The following is a 24,521-nucleotide window of genomic DNA, read 5'->3' as shown; positions in this document are numbered from 1 at the left end:
TCAGCTATTGCGGGTGCCTCTATAAAAGTGAAACCGGTGTAATAGTAATGAGCAGAGTTTATTACGGTACCAGCTACAATATTAATTGCCTCGGTGTCCGTGCAACGGTTGAAAGGGTCTTAGCCTTCGACGAGAGACCCGGGAACAACAAAATATATTACTAGAATTTGCAAATGATCAAGGGATGATCTATATCTTCCGCTCCAGCTAATTTGGTTTCACTGAAGTTGTTGCACTGCACAACACCAAAAGAAGTCGTTGCCATGAAAGGACCTGCAGATTAATTAGATTCTCGATCTAACTATGGCTTTCATTATACTGATTTCGACATGACACTTCGTCTCATGCAAAATGTGTCAGGACTCAGGAGCTTGGAATGTTTTGACAAATTCACGGAGGTTTCTCTCCACAGACCCTCCTGTACTTGCTGCTGCTTGCGCTATCTCTTTCAATTCCTTCATCCTCTCCATTATCGCCACTGCCTTTGCACCATCACCCATGACCAACTCAATGCATCGTGCCAGCTCTGTCGTCCCTGTTACCACACCATCGCTGTTTCGCCCTCCTCTGACGCCAACCTCCCACTCTTCCTCAACCAAGTACGCATTCGTCAGCTGGTCAAACGAGTTTGGCACACCGACGATCAGCACGCCGGACGCCACGGCCTCCACCGTCAAGTTCCACCACTTCTACCCGCAGTGCGAGACGAAGCACCTGACCGCCGGGTGCGACAGGACCTCCAGCTGGTCGCACCAGTCCACAACCATCCCTTGCTGGCTCTGCTGGGTGTCCTCCGAGTCCTGCGATCCATGGCGGCTGCTCTCATCATCATTGTCCTCGAGTCCGTCCTTGCGCACGACCAGCAAGTATGGCCGTCCACACTGCCACAACCCTGCAGCTACCTCGTCCATCTGCCGCCTTCTGACCTTCGTCACGCTGCCGAACGACACGTACACTACCGACCTGTCCGGATGGGCTCGAAGCCACCCCATGTACCTCTTCTTGTCGACGTCATCGTCGTGCTCGAACAAATGGATCCGTCTATCCGTCCGCTGGTAGAGAAGTGCCCTTCAGTCCCTGTTGGCTAAAAAAAATGCCTCCCACTCCTGCGACCCGTGTGATTCAAACCCAAGACCTCATGCATTGCCTCGCGCGTAGCTTACCACCCCACCTATACAGCACATGTAACTTTGGATGTGATGCTTTCCTTTTCAACTAGCCCATCGGAGGACCTTTAGTCTGGGTTGGTGTTATCAACCGGGACTAAAGGGCCTACCTTTAGTCCGGGTTGGTGTTACTGAAAGGAACCATGACGCCTAAGAGGGGGGGTTGAATTAGGCAACATAAAACTCTAACTCTAAACTGTGGCCTCTTTTTCTATCCTTAGCAAAACCTATGCAAAAATATAAACTATCGAAATGCACAACTACGGTTTTGCTAGTGTGTTGCTATCTCTACCGCAAAAGAAGTTATGCAAACAATGTAAATGCGGAAGCTAAAGAGTAAGGTAGAGATATGCAAACTCCCGTCGACGTCTCTGGTATTTTTACCGAGATATTGAGAAGCACGCAAGCTTTCCCCTAGTCCTTGTTGGAGCCCCTCGCAAGGGGCAAGCTCCTAGTCGGGTAACTCCATGGATAGCCCAAGGCCTTCCCCACACACAAGTGGGTCTCCGGTGTGCCTTCCGGCAAGCCTCTCCCGGACCGCTGCCTGCCGTCTTCACTATCAAGCTTCCGGCCGAACCGTCGTGGGCTTTGTTCCCTTCGGTATATGATGGCGGCCACACCACAAACGTGGTTGGTGTGATCTCGCAAGACTACAAGCCCCTCCGATGAACAACAATAGTGCGCGCAAGCACCAAGTAGTAAGATGTATGCAAACCTCACTAAACACTAGGCCTAAATCTAGAGCAAGCGCATAAGCGGTGGTCTAATCAACCTAAGCACTTCGCAAAGCACCTACGCTAATCATCTAATGAATTAGTAAGCACCATGCAAGTGGAGATCGCTAAAATGGTGTATTAATACCCTTGGTATGTTTCCTCAGCTCCACCTCTACTCAAATGGCCAATTGGGGCGTCTATTTATAAGCCCCACTGAGAGAGTAGGCGTTGGGGACGAAACCCACCTTTCTGCTATTGATCGGACGCTGCTGTTGTCCTGACCGTTGGAGCACACGCGTTGATCGAACGCTAGGCCGAGTCCGGTCACTGTTGATCGGACGCGTCCGGTCGCGCTAACGTTGCTCTAGAACCTCTCTGGACTCGATTGGACGCTACAGTTCATGCGTCCGGTCGATCATCCGCCATCGTCCGGTCAGTGCTGAATGTGTTGCCGAGATGATGAACAGTGCCATCGTTGCATCCGGTTTACTTGAGTCCTCAGCGTTCAGTCGCTGCTGCTGACGTTGCCATTGCCGAGCATCTTGATTGGCCGCGTCCGGTCGCTATAAGGGCCGCGTCCGATCACCTCTATGAAGCTTGTTTCTTCATGATCTTGCGTCCGGCTTGTTTCCTATCTTCATGATTGGACTTTGCTTGATATCTTGGGTCATCTCTTGTGCTTCTGGGGTCCTGCTTATGGTGTTGATCGTGGGATCATCATGTCACCTTCATCCAAGTCACGTCTTGCACACTATTGAACTACAAAACAATTACTTGCAAATTCATTAGTCTAATTTGGTTGTGTTGGTCATCAAACACCAAAATCCAACGTAAATGGGTCTATGGTCCATTTTCCTTACAATCTCCCCCCTTTTTGGTGATTGATGACAACACGACCAAAATAAGTAAATAATAGAAATTTTGGAATTTAAAAACTATTTACTTTGCTAGGATGCAATGCAAAGGGCAATGTTATATGATGCTAAAAGATATCACATGTAAACATCTTTGGAAACTTATCTTGCCCTTGTAAATGTCCTCATGTGGCATTATGGATTTAAGCCCCCCCTAACCCCATAATCCACTATCCCCCTTTCTCAGAGCATTATCACTTGTAAATTATTATGATCAGGCTTGCTTTTGGTCCTACAAATTCTCCCCCTTTGGAATTAAACACCGAAAAGGAAGACATTAGTAGCACAAGGGAGGGTCAAACTTTGTGATCCTTTGTGTGTGGAGTGGAATAGGTCACAAAATTTGACTCTCACATTACATAGACTAAGATGCCCCTAAATATATGCATACATATGATGGAGAATGTAGTTTATGCATAATTAGCAAATTAATGCTCAAGGGAGTTCAATCTATATAATGCATGGAGAAAGCATATACATACCAAAGCAAAAACAACATGATGATATCGGTTTAGAGATACCACATGTGGAAACCAATTTGATTTATACCACTTGCAATAGGTGATGGATATTTGAAGTATGATGCTTAACTCCGGGGACTCCATTTTCCTTGCAATGAGACTACTATACACATGATAAGCTTGAAAAGGTGTTAGTCTCAAGGCATCCAACTTGTAGAGTAACCTCCCCCTAAATTTGTGCACACAAGTATAGAATACTTGTAGGAGACATACACACTGATTTTAGAATAAAAAATACCACTTGAAAGATGACATCACATGAATGTGAGAATCATTTTTCTGAAGGTGATATTTGGGAGAAATTATCTACAATTTGGACTTTGACACATATTAGATGAACAATTGTAGAACAAGCTATGTGCCGTGCTCCTAAACAATTTAAACCAATGTAGGTTTGCTCCAAGGGTTAAGAGTGAAACCAAGCAAGCATACCACAAGATATACCTAGTGTATGCATGACAAAGGTTTAAGCATGCAAATGCAAACCTAGGCATGAAAAGGAACTAGATGCTAATCGAAATTGCAAGAAATTAAATCTAGTTACCTAACATGGGAAGGGGAATTTGGGTCCATAGTATTCACTAACCCACTTGGCAATTTCCTTGTCCATAATGATGCACCCCATGAAATGCACCCATACTTTACCAAGTCTCCAAATTCCCCGAAGTCCATCGGACTTCTCACTTCCCTTTCGGGATCCAAACCTTCTTGGTGCTCTTCATGTTGGAAATGATCTCCTTTGGCACCCAAATGCGTTTGGCCCTATTGTTGGCTTGCTTGTTCACGTTGATGGCCACCACCTTGTTATTTTTCTTCTTCTTCAAGAGATAAGGTGTGGATGCCTATTTGTCCACCTTGTTGGTGTAGGTGTTGGAGAGCTTGCTTGTTTCCTTTTTGTTTTTCTCTTTCTTCTTAGCTCCTCCCCTATTCTTCACCTTGCACTCATAGGACTTGTGACCTTCCTTGTGGCATACATAGCAAACCATGATTTGTCCTTCATCAAGCTTCTTCACTCCCTTGATGGTGTTATTTTGATGAAGTTGGGCTTGCTCCATCTTGCCTTTCACTTGATCAAGTCCTTGGTGAGGCGAGCCACTTCTTGCTTGAGTTGTTCATTCTCCATTGTGATCTCTTGTGCGCATGTTTCTACAACAACTTTCTCAACACAAACTTGGTTGCACAAGGGTGAGTCTAAACATAAATCATTACAAGAAGTAGAGGCATCCATTTTAGGCATGTCAAAAATTGAACCTTTCTTTTTAGGTGCCTCGGTGGGGGTTGTACCGATGGCTTCAAAATGAGCAACTTTATTAGTTAGCTCATCACAATGTTTGCACATGGTTTCCATTTTAGCGAGCAAACTTTTATAATCATCTTTCAAGCTAGCTAACTTTTCCTTTAATTTTTTATTTTTCTTTACGAGTTGCTCATCATTGATTGTGCAATTATTTGTGTTTGCACTAGTCTCAAGCTGCTCAATTTTAGTAGATATCTCCATATTAAGATTGGCAAAAGTTTCATATTGTTCAAGCAAAGTAGCATAAGCTTGTTGTGAGCTATCTAGTTTTTCTTTTAATTTTTCAAGCTTCTTTTGTTGACTTGTGCAAACTTTAGCAAAGTTAAGATTTTGTTGCACAACTTCATCATAAGAAGGTAGCTCATGATCACTATCACTATCATTGTCACTATCACTAGGGATACACTTTCTGTTACCTCATGCCATAAGGCACACACGTGAAGTGCTTGATGATGAGTACTTGTGCCCGCGCCTCTTGTGGTGGTCTTCTTCTTCACTTGAAGAATCATCCCATGACCTTACTCATGTGAGGGCTTTGTCCTTGCACGCCTTCTTCTTTGTCTTGGGTGTGGTCTTGTTTGGACAAACTTCCACAAAGTGCCCCAACTCGCCACATCCATAGCGTCCTTTCTTTCTTTGCTCATTTCTTTGATTGGTGAAGATGAAATCTTGAATTTGGATGGGCACACCCTGGACATTGAGTTTTTGGATCACCTTCTCCACCTTGTTGATAAGCTTGATGGATTCTTCATCAAGATTGGAGGTGGAGGAGGAAGATTGATCATCATCACTTGATTCTTCGTCATCATCATCCTCATCTTCTTCTTCAACTTCACTTGAGGAGCTTGAGCTTGATCTTGTCTCAACTTGCTTGCCCTTCATCTTCTTTTTCTCATTACATGTGAGAGCTTTGCCTTTGCTTGATGAAGATGCTTCTACTTGACCCATCTTGCATGACATTTCAAATGCCACTATCTTGCCAATGACTATGGCCGGGGTCATGGTGCTCATGTCCTCCATGTTGTGAAGGATGGTGATGATGCTTGCATATTTCTTTTGTGGTAGCATGGAGATGATCTTCCTCATGATGTCCACATCATCTAGCTTTGTTAATCCTATTGAATGGAGCTCATTGATAATTAGATTCAAACGAGAATACATATCACGAACAAGCTCATCATCATTCATTTTAAAGGAATCAAAATTTTGTTTAGCGAGACAATGTTTTTGCTCATGGACATTAGTTGTGCCGTCATGGAGCTCTTGTAGTTTTAACCAAATCTCATGTGCCGTATTTAAAGTGAACACTTGGTTAAACACATCCATGCTAAAAGATTCAAACAAGCAATTTTTAGCTCTAGCATTGAAATGAATTTCTTTTTCTTCACTCTTTGTGGGTTTATCGGGATTCTTGATGGGTTTCATCCCATCATGAGTGACTCTCCAAACACCCAAATCTATCGCCTCAAGGTGACAGGCCATTCTAGCTTTATAGTAGGGGAAGTTAGTGCCGTCAAAGTGCGGAGGCCTAGAGGTATCCATCCCAATCACTCTAAATAGCGTCGGCTCAACGGTGGCGAAGCCAAAGGTCCAAATTGAGCCAACCGCCTCTGATATCAATTGAAAGGGACCATGATGCCTAAGAGGGAGGGGGGCGAATTAGGCAACTTAAAACTCTAACTCTAAACTATGGCCTCTTTTTCTATCCTTAGCAAAATCTATGCAAAAAGATAAACTATCTAAATGTGCAACTACGATATTGCTAGTGGGTTGCTATCTCTACCACAAAACGAGTTATGCAAACAATGTAAATGCAGAAGCTAAAGAGTAAGGTAGAGATATGCAAACTCTCATCGACAACTCCGATATTTTTATCGAGGTATCGAGAAGCACACAAGCTTCCCCCTAATCCTCGTTGGAGCCCCTCGCAAGGAATCCCTTGCAAGGGCCAAGCTCCTGGTTGGGTAACTCCGTGGATAGCCCTTGGCCTTCCCCATGCGCAAGCAGGTCTCTGGTTTGCCTTCCGGCAAGCCTCTCTCGGACTGCTCCCCGTCGTCTTCACTATCAAGCTTCTGACCAAACCGTCACGGGCCTTGTTCCCTTTGGTACACGGTGGCGGCCACACCACAAACGCGGTTGGTGTGATCTCGCAAGACTACAAGCCCCTCCTATGTACAACAATGGTGCATGCAAGGATCGAGTAATAAGAGGTATGCAAACCTCACTAAACACTAGGCCTAAACCTAGAGCAAGCGCATAAGCAGTGGTCTAATTAACCTAAGCACTTCGCAAAGCACCTATGCTAATCACCTAATGAATCACTGAGCATTATGCAAGTGGAGATCACTAAAATGGTGTATCAACACCCTTGGTATGTTTTCTCAGCTCCACCTCTACTCAAATGGCCGGTTGAGGGGTCTATTTATAAGCCCCACTAAGAAAGTAGCCGTTGGGGATGAAACCCACCTTTCTGGTACTGACCAGACGCTGCTGTCATCCTGACCGGACGCGTCTGGTCGTCCCGAACGTTGGAGCACGCGCGTTGATTGGACTCTAGGCCAAGTCCGGTCACTATTTATTGGACACGTCCGGTCACGCTGACGCCGCTCTGGAACCTCTCTGGACTCGATCGAACACTGCAGTTCCTGCGTCTGGTCGATCATACGCCATTGTCTGGTCAGTGCTAAATGTGTTGCCAAGATGATGAACATTGCCATCATTGCGTCTGGTTTACTTAAGTCCTCAGCGTTCGGTCACTGCTGCTGACGCTGTCGTTGCCGAGCATCTTGATCGGCCATGTCCGATCGCTATAAGGGCCACATCCGGTCACCTCTGTGAAGCTCGTTTCTTCCCGATCTTGTGTCCAGCTTGATTCCTATCTTCATGCTTGGACTTTGCTTGATATCTTGGGTCTTCTCTTGTGCTTCTAGGGTCTTGCTTATGGTGTTGATCCTGGGATCATCATGTTGCCTTCGTCCAAGTCACGTCTTGCACCCTATTGAACTACAAAATAATTACTTGCAAATTCATTAGTCCAATTTGGTTGTGTTGGTCATCAAACACCAAAATCCAAAGTAAATGGGCCTAGGGTCCATTTTCCTTACAGTTACTAACCGGTAATAAAGGATCCAGACGTTTAGTCTGGATCAAGGCCTTTAGTCCCAGTTTGTAACACCAAGCAAGACTAACGCAGGCTCTTTAATCGGGGTTGGTGTTACCAACCGGGACTAAAGGTCCTCCAAAGCCCATGAAACTTGGAACCGGGTCTAATGCTCACATTAGTTCCGGTCCCAACTCTAGCTGAGACTAATGTGCTGAACCGAAAGTCTATTCTCTACTAGTGGTCGTTGACCTGACCATGGGGCCGATGGTGACCACGTCCAGTTGGTGCTTCATCTCCATGAGCACGTTCGCCTCCAGCTCCTCAATTTTGTTCACGAGCACCTTGGGCCGCCATTGGTCCATGCTCTCGAACAACTCTTGGAACATTTCCATGAGGGCGTTGGCCAACACGTTGCCTGGCGTGTTGAACAGGAAGGATGGGAAGTCCCGTATCTGGAGAGGATGGCTCAGACCAGGCAGGCTCACCTCATGCGCGGGGTCGTCGCCATCAGCGTCATGTCCGGCGATGAGCTCGCAGTAGGCGTCGTGAAAGTAGTGGTACTCGACGGCGAGGACGGTGGCCGGCTAGATCCAGTACACGGCGAATGGGATGCCGTGGCGCCTCGCCACCTCCACCATCACGGGTCCCACCATCGTGCAAGGTTTACACTACCGATATTTTTTAAATCTCGGTGGTCACCGATAAACACGAATATCGGATATATCGAAAATCTATCGTCGAATGAAAAAAATTTGAAAAAAAATTAAACAAAAAATAGCTCATTTTGTTCAATATAGCACATATATCATTTCTAAACTATTTAGCAAAAAAACTAAATAAAACTATATTATTAATCGCACTGTTCGCTTGAACTTATCAGCCCGGCTTATCAGCCATGGTACATTGTTTACTCTCACAAGAAAACATCATCAGCCGGCTTATCAACCGCAGAAACCATCAGCCAAACAGGGCCAATTGCCTATTCAATGAAGAGGGTGGTGATGTGGCTGGAGCGTGTGAGTGTGTTGCAGTGGTGGCAACTTGAACCTAGAAGAGAATAGAGAGAAAATAAAACATGGATTAATGATAAAGTATTGGGTGGGCTTTGGCGTCTATTAGGGTGGACAAATTTTAAAATTCTAAAAATTTTGGATGATAGAGTAAAAATTTTGTACCCAACTGATAAACGGGATAACTCCACCTATGTTGTCTCAACATAGTAGGTCCCAAGCCCTGGTAAAGGAGGAGGGTTGTGTTAGGCGTGGTGAGACAATGTTAAATCTAGCCATTCTAATGGAGATGAAACCCGAAAGAAAATCATTGGGGCGTAACCCTCTTAGCGACGCGCCATATCGGAACCTGGGTATGGTGTTAAATGAGCAAGGGCTGGGTCGTCACCCCTGTGACGTGCCATGTCGTGATCTAGGCACGGTGTCAAGTGATCAAGGATCGGGTTGTCGCATGCTTAGTGGCGCACTACATCGGCGCCCGGGTGTAGTGAAAAATGAGCAAGGGTCTTCACATCTGATTCGACGGGTGTGAAGGGTAAGCAAGCTAGTCGAACTAACTAGGATCCGTTTAGGCAGTTGGAATGTAGGGTCGCTTACAGGTAAGTTAAGAGAATTAGTTGATACCGCGACTAGGAGGCATGTAAATATATTATGCGTTCAAGAGACTAAATGGAAGGGTCAAAAGGCGAAGGAGGTGGACAATACAGGTTTCAAGCTTTGGTACACAGGGACAGTTGCAAATAGAAATGGAGTAGGAGTTTTGATTGATAAGAGCCTCAAGAATAGTGTGGTGGGAGTGAGAAGGCAAGGAGATAGGATTATCTTAGTCAAGCTTGTCATTGGTGATATGGTCTTGAACGTAATTAGTGCGTATGCCCTCCAAGTAGGCCTCGACGAGAGTGCTAAAAGACAGTTCTGGGAAGACTTAGATGGCCTGATTAGAGCTGTACCCAGTAGTGAGAAGCTTTTTATAGGAGGAGATCTTAATGGGCATGTAGGTACTACAAGTGCAGGTTTCAAGGAAGTTCATGGAGGTTTTGGGTATGGTAGTAGGAATCAGGAGGGGGAGGAAGTTCTAGACTTCGTGGTAGCTTTTGACCTGATAATAGCCAACACTTTCTTTAGAAAGAGAGAATCTCATCTAGTGACCTTCAGTAGCAGACAACACTCTAGCTAGATTGACTTTGTCCTCACAAGAAGAAAGGACAAACGAGCATGCTTGGGTTGCAAGGTGATACCAGGGGAGTGTGTTGTTTCTCAACATAAGCTTTTGGTGGCAGACTTTCGTTTTTAGGTGCGTGCCCGTAGGGATAAACAAGCTAAGATTGAAAGAACAAAATGGTGGAAACTGAAAGGGGAGACATCAGAGGTATTTAGGGAAAGGGTTATCAAAGAGGGCTCTTGGAAGGAAGAAGAAGACATAAACAACATGTGGGAGAAGATGGCAACCAACATTCGGAAGGTGGCCTCAGAGGTGTGTGGAGTAACCAAAGGAAGCGGAGGCGAGTCTAAAGATACTTGGTGGTGGAACGAGGAAGTCCAAAGGGCTATTAAGGAGAAGAAAGAGTGTTATAGATGCTTGTACCATGATAGGAGTGTGGACAACATAGAGAAGTACAAGGTGGCAAAGAAGACTGCAAAGTGAGCTGTAAGTGTGGCAAAGGGTAGAGCGTACGAGGATCTTTACCAACGTTTGAGTACGAAGGAAGGAAAGAAGGACATTTATAGGATGGCTAGAGTTCGTGAGAGAAAGACAAGGGACTTCAACCAAGTTAAGTGCATTAAGGATGAAAGGGAGCATCTCTTAGTGAAGGAGGATGAGATCCAACATCGATGGCAAGAGTATTTTGACAAATTGTTCAATGGTGAGAATACGGACACAACCTTTCAGTTGGATGACTCTTTGATGACACCAATAGGCGTTTTGTGTGGAGAATTCAAGAATCTGAGGTCAGAGAGGCGTTGAAAAGGATGAAAGGAGGTAAGGCGATGGGACCGGATGGTATCCCAATCGAGGTGTGGAGATGTCTCAGGGACATAGCTATAGTATGGCTAACTAAGCTGTTCAACCATATTTTTCGATCGAACAAGATGCCTGATGAGTGGAGGAGAAGTATATTGGTACTGATCTACAAGAATAAAGGGGATATTCAAAGTTGTACTAATTACCGGGGAATTAAGTTGATGAGTCATACTATGAAGCTATGGGAGAGAGTTATCGAGCATCGCTTGAGAGCAATAACGCGGGTTTCTATGAACTAATTTGGTTTCATGCCCGGAAGGTCAACCATGGAAGCCATTTTCTTAATAAGACAAGTTATGGAGCGGTATAGGGAGAAGAAGAAGGACCTACACATGGTTTTTATTGACTTGGAGAAGGCTTATGATAAAATACCAAGTAATGTTATGTGGTGGGCTTTGGACAAACATAAAGTCCCAATGAAGTACGTCGGGCTCATTAAGGACATGTACAACAATGTTGTGACTAGAGTTCGAACAAGTGATGGAGACACAGATGACTTCCCGATTAGGATAGGACTACATCAAGGGTCAGCTTTGAGCCCTTATTTGTTTGCCTTAGTAATGGATAAGGTCACAAGGGACATACAAGGGGACATCCCTTGGTGTATGCTTTTTGCGGACGATGTAGTGCTAGTTGATGAAAGCCGAACAGGAGTGAATCAGAAACTGGACTTATGGTGGGAGACTTTGGAGTCCAAAGGTTTTAGACTCAGTAGAACTAAAACTGAGTATATGAGATGTGACTTCGGTACTACTATTCGGGAGGAGGAAGATATTAGTTTGGAAGGTCAAGTAGTGCCTAGGAAGGATATCTTTCGATATTTAGGATCAATGCTACAGAGAGACGGGGATATTGATGAAGATGTTAGCCATAGAATCAAAGTAGGGTGGATTAAGTGGCGGCAAGCATCTGGTGTCCTATGTGACAAAAGGGTACCACAGAAGCTAAAAGGCAAGTTTTATAGGATGGCGATTAGACCTGCTATGTTGTATGGTGCAGAATGTTGGCCTACGAAAAGACGACATGTTCAACAGATAAGTGTCGCGGAAATGCATATGTTGCGTTGGATTTGCGGTCATACAAGAAGGGATCGAGTTTGGAACGATGATATACGTGATAGATTAGGGGTAGCACCAATTGAAGAGAAGCTTGTCCAACACCGGTTGAGATGGTTTGGACATGTCCAACGGAGACCTCCAGAGGCACCGGTGCGTAGTGGAATCCTAGGCCAGGATAGTAATGTGAAGAGAGGCAGAGGAAGACCAAAGTTGACTTGGGTAGAGGCAATAAAAGGAGACTTGAAAGGATGGAATATACCCAAAGACTTAGCCTTAGATAGGAGTGCTTGGAAGACAGCTATTCACGTGCCTGAACCTTGATTGCTTCTGCTGGGTTTCAACTCTAGCCTACCCCAACTTGTTTGGGACTTAAAGGCTTTGTTGTTGTTGTTGTAACTGATAAATGGGATATCTCGAAAATTTTGGAATATATCTGCCGGTATTTTTAACCATGTCGTGAACACGATGCATGTGACCGGCTTCTCACCGGCGGCAAAGCGGGTGATGATGGCAGAGAGGCTCTCGACGGTCACGCGGTGCCGGTGTGCCCAGTCCTCGGTGGTCCTAGACGTGCTGGCGCTGTCATCAAAGCCGTCCGAGTGGGGAATGTCAGAGATGACCCCATGGCTGTAGCCCTCCTGCACCTCACCACCACGGTCTGGCGAGGGGAATAGGCAGCGTTGGGCGGCGACCGGCACGGAGAGTTTGGTGAGGATGGAGGGGCCGTCGATGCAGTTGAGCCATGCGAGACGGTGAGCCAGGGTGTGCCCTGGGTTCACGTGGCTCTGCATGCCGTAGGCCACCACCAGGAAATGCTGGCCACCGTGGGGACTGCTGTGCTGCTGCTGGCGTTCTTGCTTGTCGGCCATAGAGACGGAGTGATGGGATTGGGAGCTACCTAGTAGCAGAGGAAAAGAGTGCTTTGTTACCACCGAGTCTGGACACTGGCAGGGCCGGGTGTGTCATGTGTGGACATGTGGTGTGCCTGACATCTAGATTCTGGATGCCCATGTGAAGCTTATCCATGCAGCAGGCGTACCTCTAAAAAGCTTATCTCGACTTGTAGCATGGAGCCAAAACTTTGTGACATTTAACACTACTTGTACTCAATAAGTCAATATACAATTACTAGTGCTCGACATTCAGTCTTGTTGAAACATCGGTTTCTAACAAGAGTGAGAAGTGGGCGGAGGCCTTCGTCTTAGGTCGGGGTCTCCGACCGAGATGGGCAGAGGCTGGCCTCCGCCTAAGACGGGCGGAGGTCCCTAAACACAGCGCACTCCTGTTGGACAAAATCCTCTGTCGGAGGCTCCAGACAGAAGTTCGCTAAACGAGGGATTCAGTAGGCTTTGGCCAAGTAGGAGTAAGAGAAAGGGGCGGAGGCCCTCGGCTTTGGCCGATGCTCCGGACTTGGGCTTTGGCTCAGGCTCTGCCTGAAGGAGAGAGTGAGGATCAAGTACCGACTCACAAGAACTAGGGTTTCATAATTGCTTTACCAACCTCCCCCTCACAGTTACAAGTGTTCCCTATTTATAGGGCTCAACTACCACTTTATAGAGTTTACAACAGTGCCCCTCAACTGCTACGGTACATTCCAGGAATATTCCAACCCTAGTGTCTAACCTCAGGGGTGTTCTCATCACACCGTATCGCGATGTCTTCATCTTGGGCCTAAGCCGACGCCCACTAGAGGCCCATCAACTGTCCCCATGTATGCCTTGCTGACCTGATCGTTCCTTGATGGGCCTCCGCCACCCTGGGGAACACCTTTGCCATGATTACTGCGCTTGGCCTCCGCTGTCCCGGGGAGAGCCTCCACCGTCCCAGGGAGAAACTCCACCATCATTCTTGTACTAGGCCTCCGCCGTCTTGGGAAGAGCCTCTGCTAACTAGGCCTCGCCGTCTTGGGGGGAAGCCTCCGCCAGCTAGGCCTCCGCCGTCTTGGGGAGAGCCTCCGTCGGCTGGGCCTCCGCTGTCTTGGGGGGAAGCCTCCACTGGCTAGGCCTCCACCGTCTTGGGGAGAGTCTCCGCCGGCTGGGCCTCCGCCGTCTTGTGGGGAAGCCTCCGTCGTCTGGGCCTCTGCTGTCTTAGGGAGAGCCTCCGTTGGCTGGGCCTCCGCCGTCTTGGGGGGAAGCCTCCACCGTCTTGGGGAGAGCCTCCGCCGGCTAGGCCTCCGCCATCTTGGGGAGAGCCTCCGCCGGCTAGGCCTCCGCTGTCTTGGGGAGAGCCTCCGCCGGCTAGGCCTCCACCATTATTCCTTCATCAGGCCTCTTCGAGGGGGAGTTGACCCATACTCCGTATGGGCTCCCCCAATAGTAGCCCCTCAGCTACTAGGTTATGGATGGTACTACATGACCTGGTAGATGTTCATACAAGAAGAGGCACTATACAACCCAGATCTTGGAAGCGAGGATTGCCCTCCGCAACCCGTTCATGCACGCCTTGCTAAAAACTCCATCCCAAAAACCCTGTGGGAAAAAAGGGCATGGAGAAAAGAGCACGCGCATGACTCTAACCTATACATGCACTAATTCCTTAGGCGTTCAGCTCTAGGTGCCTTTATCTTCTAGATTTCTTCATCTATGGCCTTCGGCTCCTTCTGCTGCTTCTATGGCATGGTTCATTGGCTTCGCTCTGTGCTCTGGTCTTCATTTCTAGGACCTTCACGATGCGTAGGTCTATATCCTTGAGGCCTTTGCTTCTGATGTCTTTTTGGCACGCAGGTGTGTCTCCAAGGCCCGATTGTATGAGCCTTTGTCTGTGTCTCTTCTCGGTGCAGAGGTCTTCACCTTCGGGTCTTCCGCCATTGGTGTCATCTTGGCATGCAGGTCTCCGCCTCTGAGGCCTCCCCAGGTCTTCATCTCTAGGGTCTTCGCCTCTAGTGCCTTCATGATGCGCATGCCTTTGCTTCCAAAGCCATCGCAGGTGTTCATCTCCGAGGTCTTTACCTCCGAGTCTGGTATCGTCTTGGCGTGCTGGCCTCCGTAGGCCTTTGACTTTTCTTCGGGCGGAGGTCTTCATCTCCGATCCTTCTTTGGGCGGAGGTCTTCGACTTTTCTTCGGGCGGAGGTCTTCATCTCCGATCCTTCTTTGGGTGGAGGTCTTTGTCTTTTCTTCAGGCGGAGGTCTTTGTCTCCGATCCTTCTTTGGGTGGAGGCCTTCGTCTTTTCTTCAGGCGGAGGTCTTCATCTCTGATCCTTCTTTGGGTGGAGGCCTTCGTCTTTTCTTCAAGCGAAGGTCTTCATCTCCGATCCTTCTTTGGGTGGAGGCTTTCAAATAAATCTTCGTTCACGAGCGCCAGACAAAAGGCCTCACACTCCTGAGTGGTTGGTCCTCCGGTGCACTCCCCTAGCCCCTCTTGGCTGGCGTTTGTGGCTGAGTTTTTAGCCGCGATTGGTGTAGTCGACGTAGTCATAGTAGTCGAGGTAGAAGGTTGTTGTGAGGCCTTCAAACCGTTGCTCACGAGCACCAGGCAAAAAGACTTGATGCCCTGGAGAAGCTGGTCCACGTGCTTCCCTAGCCCCTCTTGGCTAGTGCTCATGACCAGGTCCTTAGTGACGCTTGGTGTAGGCGACGCAGTTGTAGTAGTGGAAGTAGGTGTTCAGAACCAAGTTTGCTGATGTAGACGTCGACGAAGGTGTTGTAGAACTTGGTGTCGACAGAGGTTCTTGAGCCATATTGCAAAAGTTGTTTGACAGAGGCGATGTTGTTGAACACGATGAAGGTGTCAATGAAGCCCCTCATGCCGTCACGTTGGCGGAGGCTAGTTGTCATGGTTTTGCCGAAGGTCCTCCTGCAAAGCTGCTTAGCGAAGGCCAAAAGGTGTTTTTGGCGGAGGCGATGTTGGTGAAGTTACCGAAGATGGTTGCGGAGCCCCTCATGCCAAAGAGCTTGGCGAAGGCGATGCCTACATAGACGCCGACGCTGCATGTCTAAGGTCGGAGAAGTTGTAAAAATGCAACTGAGTTGATCTCCTGCATTTTTAGGGACTTAGGTTGGGCATTATAGCTTCGTCGAATATCGACTTGCTTTGCAAGTCTTTCGACACCCGGAAAGGCACTGGCTTTCCCACTAGCTACAAAAGATGGTTAGTCATTTATATGATACGTGAAGGTAGCACGAGAGCCTTAGCTCCATGACCTGGTGCCCATGTTGGTTCAGGACTTCTTCTAGGATTTGATGTCTCAGCACGACAGCCTTAGCTTCGTGACCTGGTGCCCGTGTTGTTTCAGGACTTCTTCCAGGATTTTGATGCATAGAGTCATGGCGCCCGTGTATTCTCGGGACTTCTTCCGGGTGGCCCGGGCCATGCATTGCAATGTATTTACGCAATATATGTATGCGATGATGAGAATGATAGCATTTGCGCAAAAATATTTAAAAGGTGTAAACTTATTATGCATGCTGCAAGAATGTTGGTTAAGTTTGAATGAAAGACAAGCTATGCATATAAGAAATAATGTCCTCAAATGAGAGGGTAATAGTTTTAGATGGCTAGTGAAGGCTGCCACTTGATAGCCTGCATGAGCATAGATAAGATTCATAGCAGTGACTATAGTAAGGATTCGTTCCCTGTGAAGGTTAGCTCAAATATTTGATTGATATAGATATTATGAAGATCTTCAAAGAATTTAGTCAGTATAGCCTGCAAAAAAAAGAGGAAAACATGTTAGTGTTTGTGGGTTCGAAGGTTGGTTGGATGTCGAAAGTCAATTTTTTATGGAGGTCTCCGACTAGAAGGCTGTTAACAAGCGAAGGCTGTAGAGTGACGAAGGCTACCAACTGATGAAGTTCAATGAGTGACGAAGACCAATCAGTGACGAAGGCTGCTGAAAACCAATGATAGATGAAATCCACTGATTGATGACCGAAGACCATGACTGACGAAGGCTCAAAAAGATGAAGGCCAAAGACTGACAAAGGTTATTGACTGGTGAAGGCCAATACGTGTCAAAGGCACTGACCGGCGAAGACTTTTGACAGACGAATAATCAGCGAAGGTCCTTACTGACACATGCCCTGCTGAAAGTTGTAGAGAACCTTGATTGATGAAAGCCACTGACTGATGACGGAGGCTGTTGACTGATCGAAGGCTGCCCACTGACTGATGACGGAGGCTGCACTGACATATAATGAAGACCAGTCTCCGCCTAAGATGGGCGGAGGCTGGCCTCCGCCTAAGACGGGCGGAGGTTGTTGGCTGTTGAGTACCACTTACTGGAGAAGGCCATTTGTAGATGAATATTCACTGACTCATAGAGGATCACTGAGTTATCTGATAAGTGTTGAATATTCCATGAGAACCACTGACTGGCGGAGGTTATTGACTGATTCATATAATTGTTGGACAGATATGTGACGAAGGCTGATCACTTAACGAGAAGAATTGCCTGCTATAGAGTATTGACTGATTTGGCTTGAGGAGGTGAAAACACGCATATAACGAATGAAAATATATTCTAAGGGAGGATAAGAGATACTTACAGTACTGGTGACCTGCATGTTATTGAAAAAGAGATTCGACAAGAGTTAAAAATTGTTTTAAGTTTAGCCGGGTCAGGACCAAGCATGTATAGCCACTTAGGTCATGCTTTGATTGTGGCAAAGGCCACGAGAAGATTTTTGGTCACATTGGTGACAAGTTGTATGCAAGGTATTTAAATTTTGCCTTAAGAGGCGAAGGTTAGATCAAGAATGCGTCAAAATAAATCATAAGAGCAAGAGTACTAGGCATTAATTAAAAACTGGCAAGAATTATTCTCTCGCACTAGATTGTTACCTTAGGTGTGGTGTATGCGTTGGATCGCAAAGGTTGCAAAGGTAGCATATATGTGATCCAAATCTCTGAAGGCTTATATAGATTCTGCACTTCTTTTCATAAACAGAGTAAAGGCATCATAGTGGCTAGCGGAAGTTGTATGATTAATATGATGAGAAGATATGGTTACAAAATCTAGACTCATAAAACTTTTTACTAGATTTTGCGAAGTTATTAGCAAAAATAGAAATAAGAGCAGAGTACAGAGTTGTCAAAATATAAAAATGTGAGCAAAGATGAAATCAGAGGGTAGTGCTGCTTTTATTTCTGAAAGCCTTCTAATCTTTGTAGAACCTTTTTTAAGTAGTAGCGGCCGAAGGCTTTAGGAGTTCAGCTAAAAATTCTTCTTCTTTTCTTCCTCTTTAGATCTCAGATAGTATTTATGGAGGTGTAAGTATGTCGTACACTCATACCTTCGCCCAAAGGTTCTTACCGTCCTTTGAGGTTCACTGCCAATCTGCTAATGAAGTCGTTGCAACAAAGGCTAAGCCGAAGAAGGTGCGCCGACGAAGGCAGGTCAGAGAAGGTCCTCTGATGAAGGTCTAGCCAGAGAATGTCGGCGATGAAGGCCAGTGGCGACTGGCGAAGGACGGGCTAGAGAAGGCCCGCCGACAAAGGCTCCAACTTCTAGCTCTGCAAAAAATTTCGTGCCGAGCACGGTGGGTGCCACTGTTGAAACATCAGTTTCTAACAAGAGTGAGAAGTGGGCAGAGGCCTTCGTTTTAGGTCGGGGTCTCCGCCTGAGATGGGCGGAGGCTGGCCTCCGCCTAAGACGGGTGGAGGTCCCTAAACGCAGCGCACTCCTGTCGGACAAAATCCTCTGTCGGAGGCTCCAGATAGAAGGTCGCTAAACGAGGGATTTAGTAGGCTTTGGCCAAGTAGGAGTAAGAGAAAGGGGCGGAGGCCCTCGGCTTTGGCCGATGCTCCAGACTTGGGCTTTGGCTCAGGCTCTGCCTAAAGGAGAGAGTGAGGATCAAGTACCGACTCACAAGAACTAGGGTTTCATAATTGCTTTACCAACCTCCCCCTCACAGTTACAAGTGTTCCCTATTTATAGGGCTCAACTATCACTTTATAGAGTTTAGAACAGTGCCCCTCAACTGCTACGGTACATTCCAGGAATATTCCAGCCCTAGTGTCTAACCTCAGGGGTGTTCTCATCACACCGTCTCGCGATGTCTTCATCTTGGGCCTAAGCCGGTGCCCACTAGAGGCCCATCAACTGTCCCCATGTATGCCTTGCTGACCTGATCGTTCCTTGATGGGCCTCCGCGGCCCTGGGGAACACCTTCGCCATGATTACTGCGCTTGGCCTCCGCTGTCCCGGGGAGAGCCTCCACCGTCCCTGGGAGAAACTCCACCGTCATTCTTGTACTAGGCCTCTGCCATCTTGGGAAGAGCCTCCACTAGCTAGGCCTCGCCGTCTTGGGGGGAAGCCTCCACCGGCTAGGCCTCCGCCATCTTGGGGAGAGCCTCCGCCGTCTTGGGGGGAAGCCTCCGCTGGCTAGGCCTCCACCGTCTTGGGGAGAGCCTCCGCCGGCTGGGCCTCCGCCGTCTTGGCGGGAAGCCTCCGCCGTCTGGGCCTTTGCCGTCTTGGGGAGAGCCTCCGTCGGTTGGGCCTCTGCCGTCTTGGGGGGAAGCCTTCGCCGTCTTGGGGAGAGCCTCCGCCGGCTTGGGGAGAGCCTCCGCCGGCCGGGCCTCCGCCGTCTTGGGGAGAGCCTCTGCCGGCTAGGCCTCCGCCGTCTTGGGGAGAGCCTCTGCTGGCTAGGCCTCCGCCATTATTCCTTCATTAGGCCTCTTCGAGGGGGAGTTGACCCATACTCCGTATGGGCTCCCCCAACAAGTCTATTCGGGTATATGAGTTCGCTCTAAGCCTGTTTTGATGGTAATCTAAGTTTGGAGTTTGATTTTGGCATGAGATCAGTTTTTGAGTTTCAACTCATACAAATATACACTCTACCACACTAAACATTTACTAAGTCGGGCAAAAATGATTACGAGAGGCGGGCATCCTATCTGCCTCTGTGCGCTCGTCACTGGCCCCCAGCCCGGTAGGGAGGCCCGTTGAGCCTGCTAGCTCAATGGCGCCAGCTTGACGGTGCATCCGCAACTGGCTCACCGTCGCATCCGCGACCAGCACGGCCGCATGCCACCCTTGTTGAAGCCGCCGAGGAGCTCGCCGCTGCATCCATGAGAAGCCCGACCAAATGCCGCCCTTTGTGAAGCCGCCGAGGAGCTCATCGTTGCATCTGTGAGGAGCGCGCCATGGATCCACCTAGGTAGGTCAGGCTACCGCCGCCGCTGATCCATTAGAGGCAGGGTGACCTCCGCTGTGCGCGACCACCACCTCCGAGACCACTGCCGCCTGTGCAAGATTTTGGGGGCGGAGACAATGAGGATGTGTGTGTGGTGGCCCTTGAGAGAGAGAGAGAGAGAGAAGATTGGGGGTGTGTGGTGGCTATTCAGGATTTTGTTTGGGCTGCCTGTGGGTAAATGGGTCTCAGGGCGAATTCTGGAGATTGGAAGTCCACATCTGAAAATTGTTTTTAGACCATTTACAGAGGCGGTCCTCTTAAGAAGGTAGTCTCTAAAAACTACTTTTCGGAGGTGGCATATTTTTAGAGGGTCTTCTAAAAACTCGGGTCTCCCAAAATCATTTACAGAGACGGTCAAATAGCATGTCGTCTCTAAAATTTATAGACATTCTCTCTTGCGAACCTACCACCCTAGGAAAATCCCATGTGTGCTTTCCTCTATGAGGTCCCTTTGAAGCCAGTGTTATTTCTTTATTGGTGAATCTGTCAAAACTATTGTAAACACAGAGGGGCAGCAGAAGCATCGAAACTAGCAAGCTAATTACTCATAAGAATTTCACTGAACACCTTATGTGCATACAACAAAACAGCCCCATAGTAATAATTCTTCAAACATGGTGCTGTCCAAACTTCACAATAAGGAGTACACTTGCAAAGATCAGCCCACTAACCCATCAATACCCATCATCAACATATCAAAGAACCCATGCATGCATCATATGTCAATCTCAACCATACACCATAAACTTGAACAAAATGGAACCAATTGCAAGCAAGATACGAACCAATTAACAAGTATGTCAAGATAAATACTAAATCACAAGTAGAGACAAGGATTTACGTGGAAACCCCATGCGGGGAAAAACCATGGGTGGCGACCAGCAAGCAATCCATTATGAAGATGAAGAATATAAGAGGTGTGAGACAACAAGGTTGGGGAGGCCCCAAATCCCCACAAATTTCACTCTTCTAGTGGTGGATTTGGTAGATCAAAGCCTCACCCTCTCCTCTCTCAAACCAATATAAATATTTAAGAAGGGGCATTGTAACTATCTCAATCAAGAAGAGAATAGAGCTTTACTCTATAAAAAAATCTCTCTCGCTCTCCAGCTCTCAAGCCGCTACCGTCCCTCTCCCTGCCACGCACGCCGCCGCCCCTGCCCTAGCCGATGCCGACGCCCACACCCAGCGGCAGCCGACGCGTCCTCACGCCGCCGCCGACCAGCCCCCATGCCGCCGCCCCTCTGCCCTAGCACCCCGCTCCAAACCCGCGCCCCAAGCTGGACCGTGACATACTCTCTAAAACTTTTTTAAAAAAAATATATACTCTCTCCTCGTGTTTTTAAGACTCCTGGTGGAGTTATAATAATATACTTGCAATCTAGGAGATATAATATATTTTTGAAATTAATTCACAAATAAATAAAGAAGATACAATTGAAGACCACTCACCTTGAGGCAGGACTTTTGCATTGCTTGACTTCTTAGGTTTATTATGTCAGGATGATGACTTCATCGGTTTGTTCAAGACCATCGACTTCACATCCTGGTCAGCACGCTTCCTGTACTCATCTTTTTCAAGATCAACTATTTGTCCGGCATCATCTCCGATAGGCCCTTCCGCTACATCCATGTTGATCAGCAATATAAGAGTGAAGTAATGAAACAGCTTGTGACTATCTTGTACCTCCAAAAAAAACTGCATGTTCATATATATAATTTTTTATATCTGTTTTCCAAATTTGTATGATGAAATTGAAATATTTATCATGAACCTAGTCGATCACAAGCAGCAGTGGAGGGTCCGCCAGCAAGGTTAATTTCACAAAACCTGCCTAACCCTAACATCAATCATCGCCCTACACAGTGATAAACAAATCAGCTATGTCTACATGGAGGTGGGATGCTAACTGAGAGAAGTACGATATAGTAGGCAACTTACCTGTTGCCGTTACTACAATAAATCTTTTCCAAGATATTTGCATTTGGGCCTCCAAGGAGGGCGGGCTGGCTGCCCACCTCCATTATTTGGTGGCCGGGCAGCCAGCCCAGCAACCGCCTCGGTTAATGATTAACCGAGCCAGGCAGAATAAGGCGCCCGCCACGGTTAATATCGATTAACCGAGGAGGTTGTCCTAACGCAACCTCCTCCATTAATATATTAATCTAGATGGTTGCCTTAAAACAACCGCCACGGTTAATAAAAAATAATAGTGGCGGGCGCCTTATGCTATCCCCCTCGGTTAATCCATTATCGGAGGCGGGCACACTATAAGGCCCGCCTCCAAAAATAGTGGCCAGCCCACCTGGCCCATCTAGGCCCGGTAACGATTCGTAGTATATATACGAAGAGAAACCCTAGCTCTCTTCACTCCCTCTCCCTCAACCGCGCCCCCATCTCTCCCTCAGCCGAACACATCGCAGCACCATCTCTCTCCCTCTCCCTCTACCTCTCTCTCTCTCTCTCTCTCTCTCCCTCTTCCTCTCCATCTCCCTAAACGGACATGGCGGCCACGGTGCGGGCCCCAACGGCGAAGCACGGGGCGGCCACGGCATGGCCCCTTCCCGGCGGCGCGCACTGGTGGCCTCGGCACAAGCCCCTCCCAGTGGTGCACCGAGCGACCATGGTGAGGGTCCCCACCGACGGTGCACAGGGCGGCCTGGCCCCTCCTCGCAGCGGCACAGGGCGGCCAGGCCCCTCCCGGTGGCGCAGGGCAACCACGGCCCCTCCCAGCGGCGGCATGCACGGGCGCCCCTCCCCTCATCAGCCCCCTATGTCCTCTTCTTCACCGGCGGCGCACGAGGAGGCGGTCGGAGCTTCTACAGCGACGGCGAGTCCAGATCCGGCCATGGCGTGTCCAAATCCGGTGGCGGGGAGCCTCGAGTTGGACGCGACGGCAGCGGATGCCCAAATTCGGCGAGTGGCTGCGGCGGTGTGTGGATGGGCTCAGCAAGCCCATCGATGGGCTTGGCGGGCTTGTCCATGGGTTTCCTTTTTTGTTTTTTTATTTGATTAACCGAGGTGGGCATTTGAACCGCCTTGGGTAACATTGATTTACCGTGACCTTTGGACTGAGGCGGTAGTGATGCCTGCCTCGGTTAATCTGTTTTGCCCGTCTCGATTAAAATTCCTGTAGTAGTGTGCGTCGAGTAAGATCAGCTAGCAAGGTTCGCCGCCATCGTTATAGGTTCTAGAGGAAGTCCTAGGGTTTCGCCGGTGTAGTCTTCTGAGGTGCAGGGCAGAGCGGGGATCCTTTTCCTCGCACGCTCGGCGGCACAATTTGACGTCGGCCCGAGGAAGATGAAGGGATTTGTGAGCCGGTCCATGGGAGGTGGCCCAATATCGCGTGAGAGGGTGTAGGGCGTCGCGAGGTCGCACTTGGTGAGGAAAGATTTTTTTCCTTTTTTGGTGGAAAGGGGCAGGCTGGGGATTCGATCCCTAAGTGCGCAGTGGCAGGGGTGGGGTGGGAGCAACGTTGAAGCTAGGTTGAGGGATGATGGAAAGAACCACGCCCCTTGGATTGAGTTGAAGTCTCTGAGGGAGGATTGTGAGGCTTTTATTTAAATGTTGTTGTATTCCTTGGTTCAAAATTGTGTGGTATATAAAGGTTGAACTATCTCAGCGAGGGGAGGGGGGCACAATTTGGGATGTACCTAGCTTTATTTTTACTGTTCTTTTATAGTGGAGAGTTTCTAGAAAGAGCCATTCCAATTTTAAACCGCCTTATGTAAAGGGGCACGGTTGTAGGGAGTTGTTCTTTCCTGTTTGTTTTCCCCTATGTTATAGTCACACTTCTTTCCAGTTTAATTTCACACTGGTAGCCTCTGATTACCATCTAATTGCATAGGCTCGTCATTCGATATAAGTCAATGGTAGCAATCATGGAAGTTAGTTTACCAGGGGCAACTAGAAGCCAAGGGACCGGTGGTGGAAACTAGAGCGGTGGCATCCCCTGGAGGTAACTAACGGAGGCAATCATGTAGATTATCACTTGTATGTGTTTATGTACTGGCACTACCAGAAACAGTGGCTTTGCCATGCTCGGCAAAGACCAAAAAACACTCAGTAAAGGCTTTGCCGAGTGTAACACTCAGCAAACAGCACATGGCATCTACAGTGCCGACCAACGTCTCTTTGCCGAGTGTTTTCTGTCGGGCACTCGGTAAAAACTTTGTTGAGAGTTGAAACTAACGCTTGGTGAAAAAAGTAACGTGACAGCGTGGAGTCGGTCACGGCACGTTTGTCGAGTGTCCCGGACCTGACACTCAGCAAACCTGCCTCCTTTGCCGAGTGTCAACTGCCAGACACTCGGCAAACCTGGCTAGTTTGCCGAGTGTCAAATCCCGGGCACTCAGTAAACCTTCCTTCTTTGCCGAGTGTCAAATACAGGAGACTCGGCAAAGACTGGCCTAGAACTTACAAATGTTGTCTTCTTTGCCTAGTGTCACAGCGCAGACACTCGGCAAAAGGAGCTATTTTAGTTCCAGAATGCACAGATTTTTGCCACGTGTCCGCTTTACCGAGTGTTTTTACCCTGGCACTCGGCAAAGCGACCATATATTCCCTGTTTTTATTGTTC

The 24,521-nt window shown here is 47.9% G+C and overlaps 1 protein-coding gene and 2 pseudogenes across 1 annotated transcript in view; 2 read left to right on the top strand and 1 right to left on the bottom strand.

Moving 5' to 3' along the window:
* Nucleotides 1-356: 356 nt before the first annotated feature.
* On the bottom strand, nt 357-12,677 carry LOC136480933 (cyanidin 3-O-rutinoside 5-O-glucosyltransferase-like; annotated as a pseudogene).
* On the top strand, nt 8,990-11,271 carry LOC136483947 (uncharacterized; annotated as a pseudogene).
* A 9,768-nt stretch (nt 12,678-22,445) lies between the features above and the next one.
* LOC136480932 (cysteine-rich receptor-like protein kinase 10) overlaps nt 22,446-24,521 on the top strand; it is a 6,120-nt gene continuing 4,044 nt past the window's right edge. The window contains exon 1 of the mRNA XM_066478352.1: nt 22,446-22,874. Within this exon, the coding sequence (XP_066334449.1) occupies nt 22,446-22,874 (429 nt within the window). The remainder of the gene's footprint in view (nt 22,875-24,521) is intronic.

Source organism: Miscanthus floridulus, chromosome 9 (genome assembly GCF_019320115.1).
Source record: "Miscanthus floridulus cultivar M001 chromosome 9, ASM1932011v1, whole genome shotgun sequence".
Taxonomy (NCBI): Eukaryota; Viridiplantae; Streptophyta; class Magnoliopsida; order Poales; family Poaceae; genus Miscanthus; species Miscanthus floridulus.
This window is presented reverse-complemented; position numbering and strand designations above follow the sequence as displayed.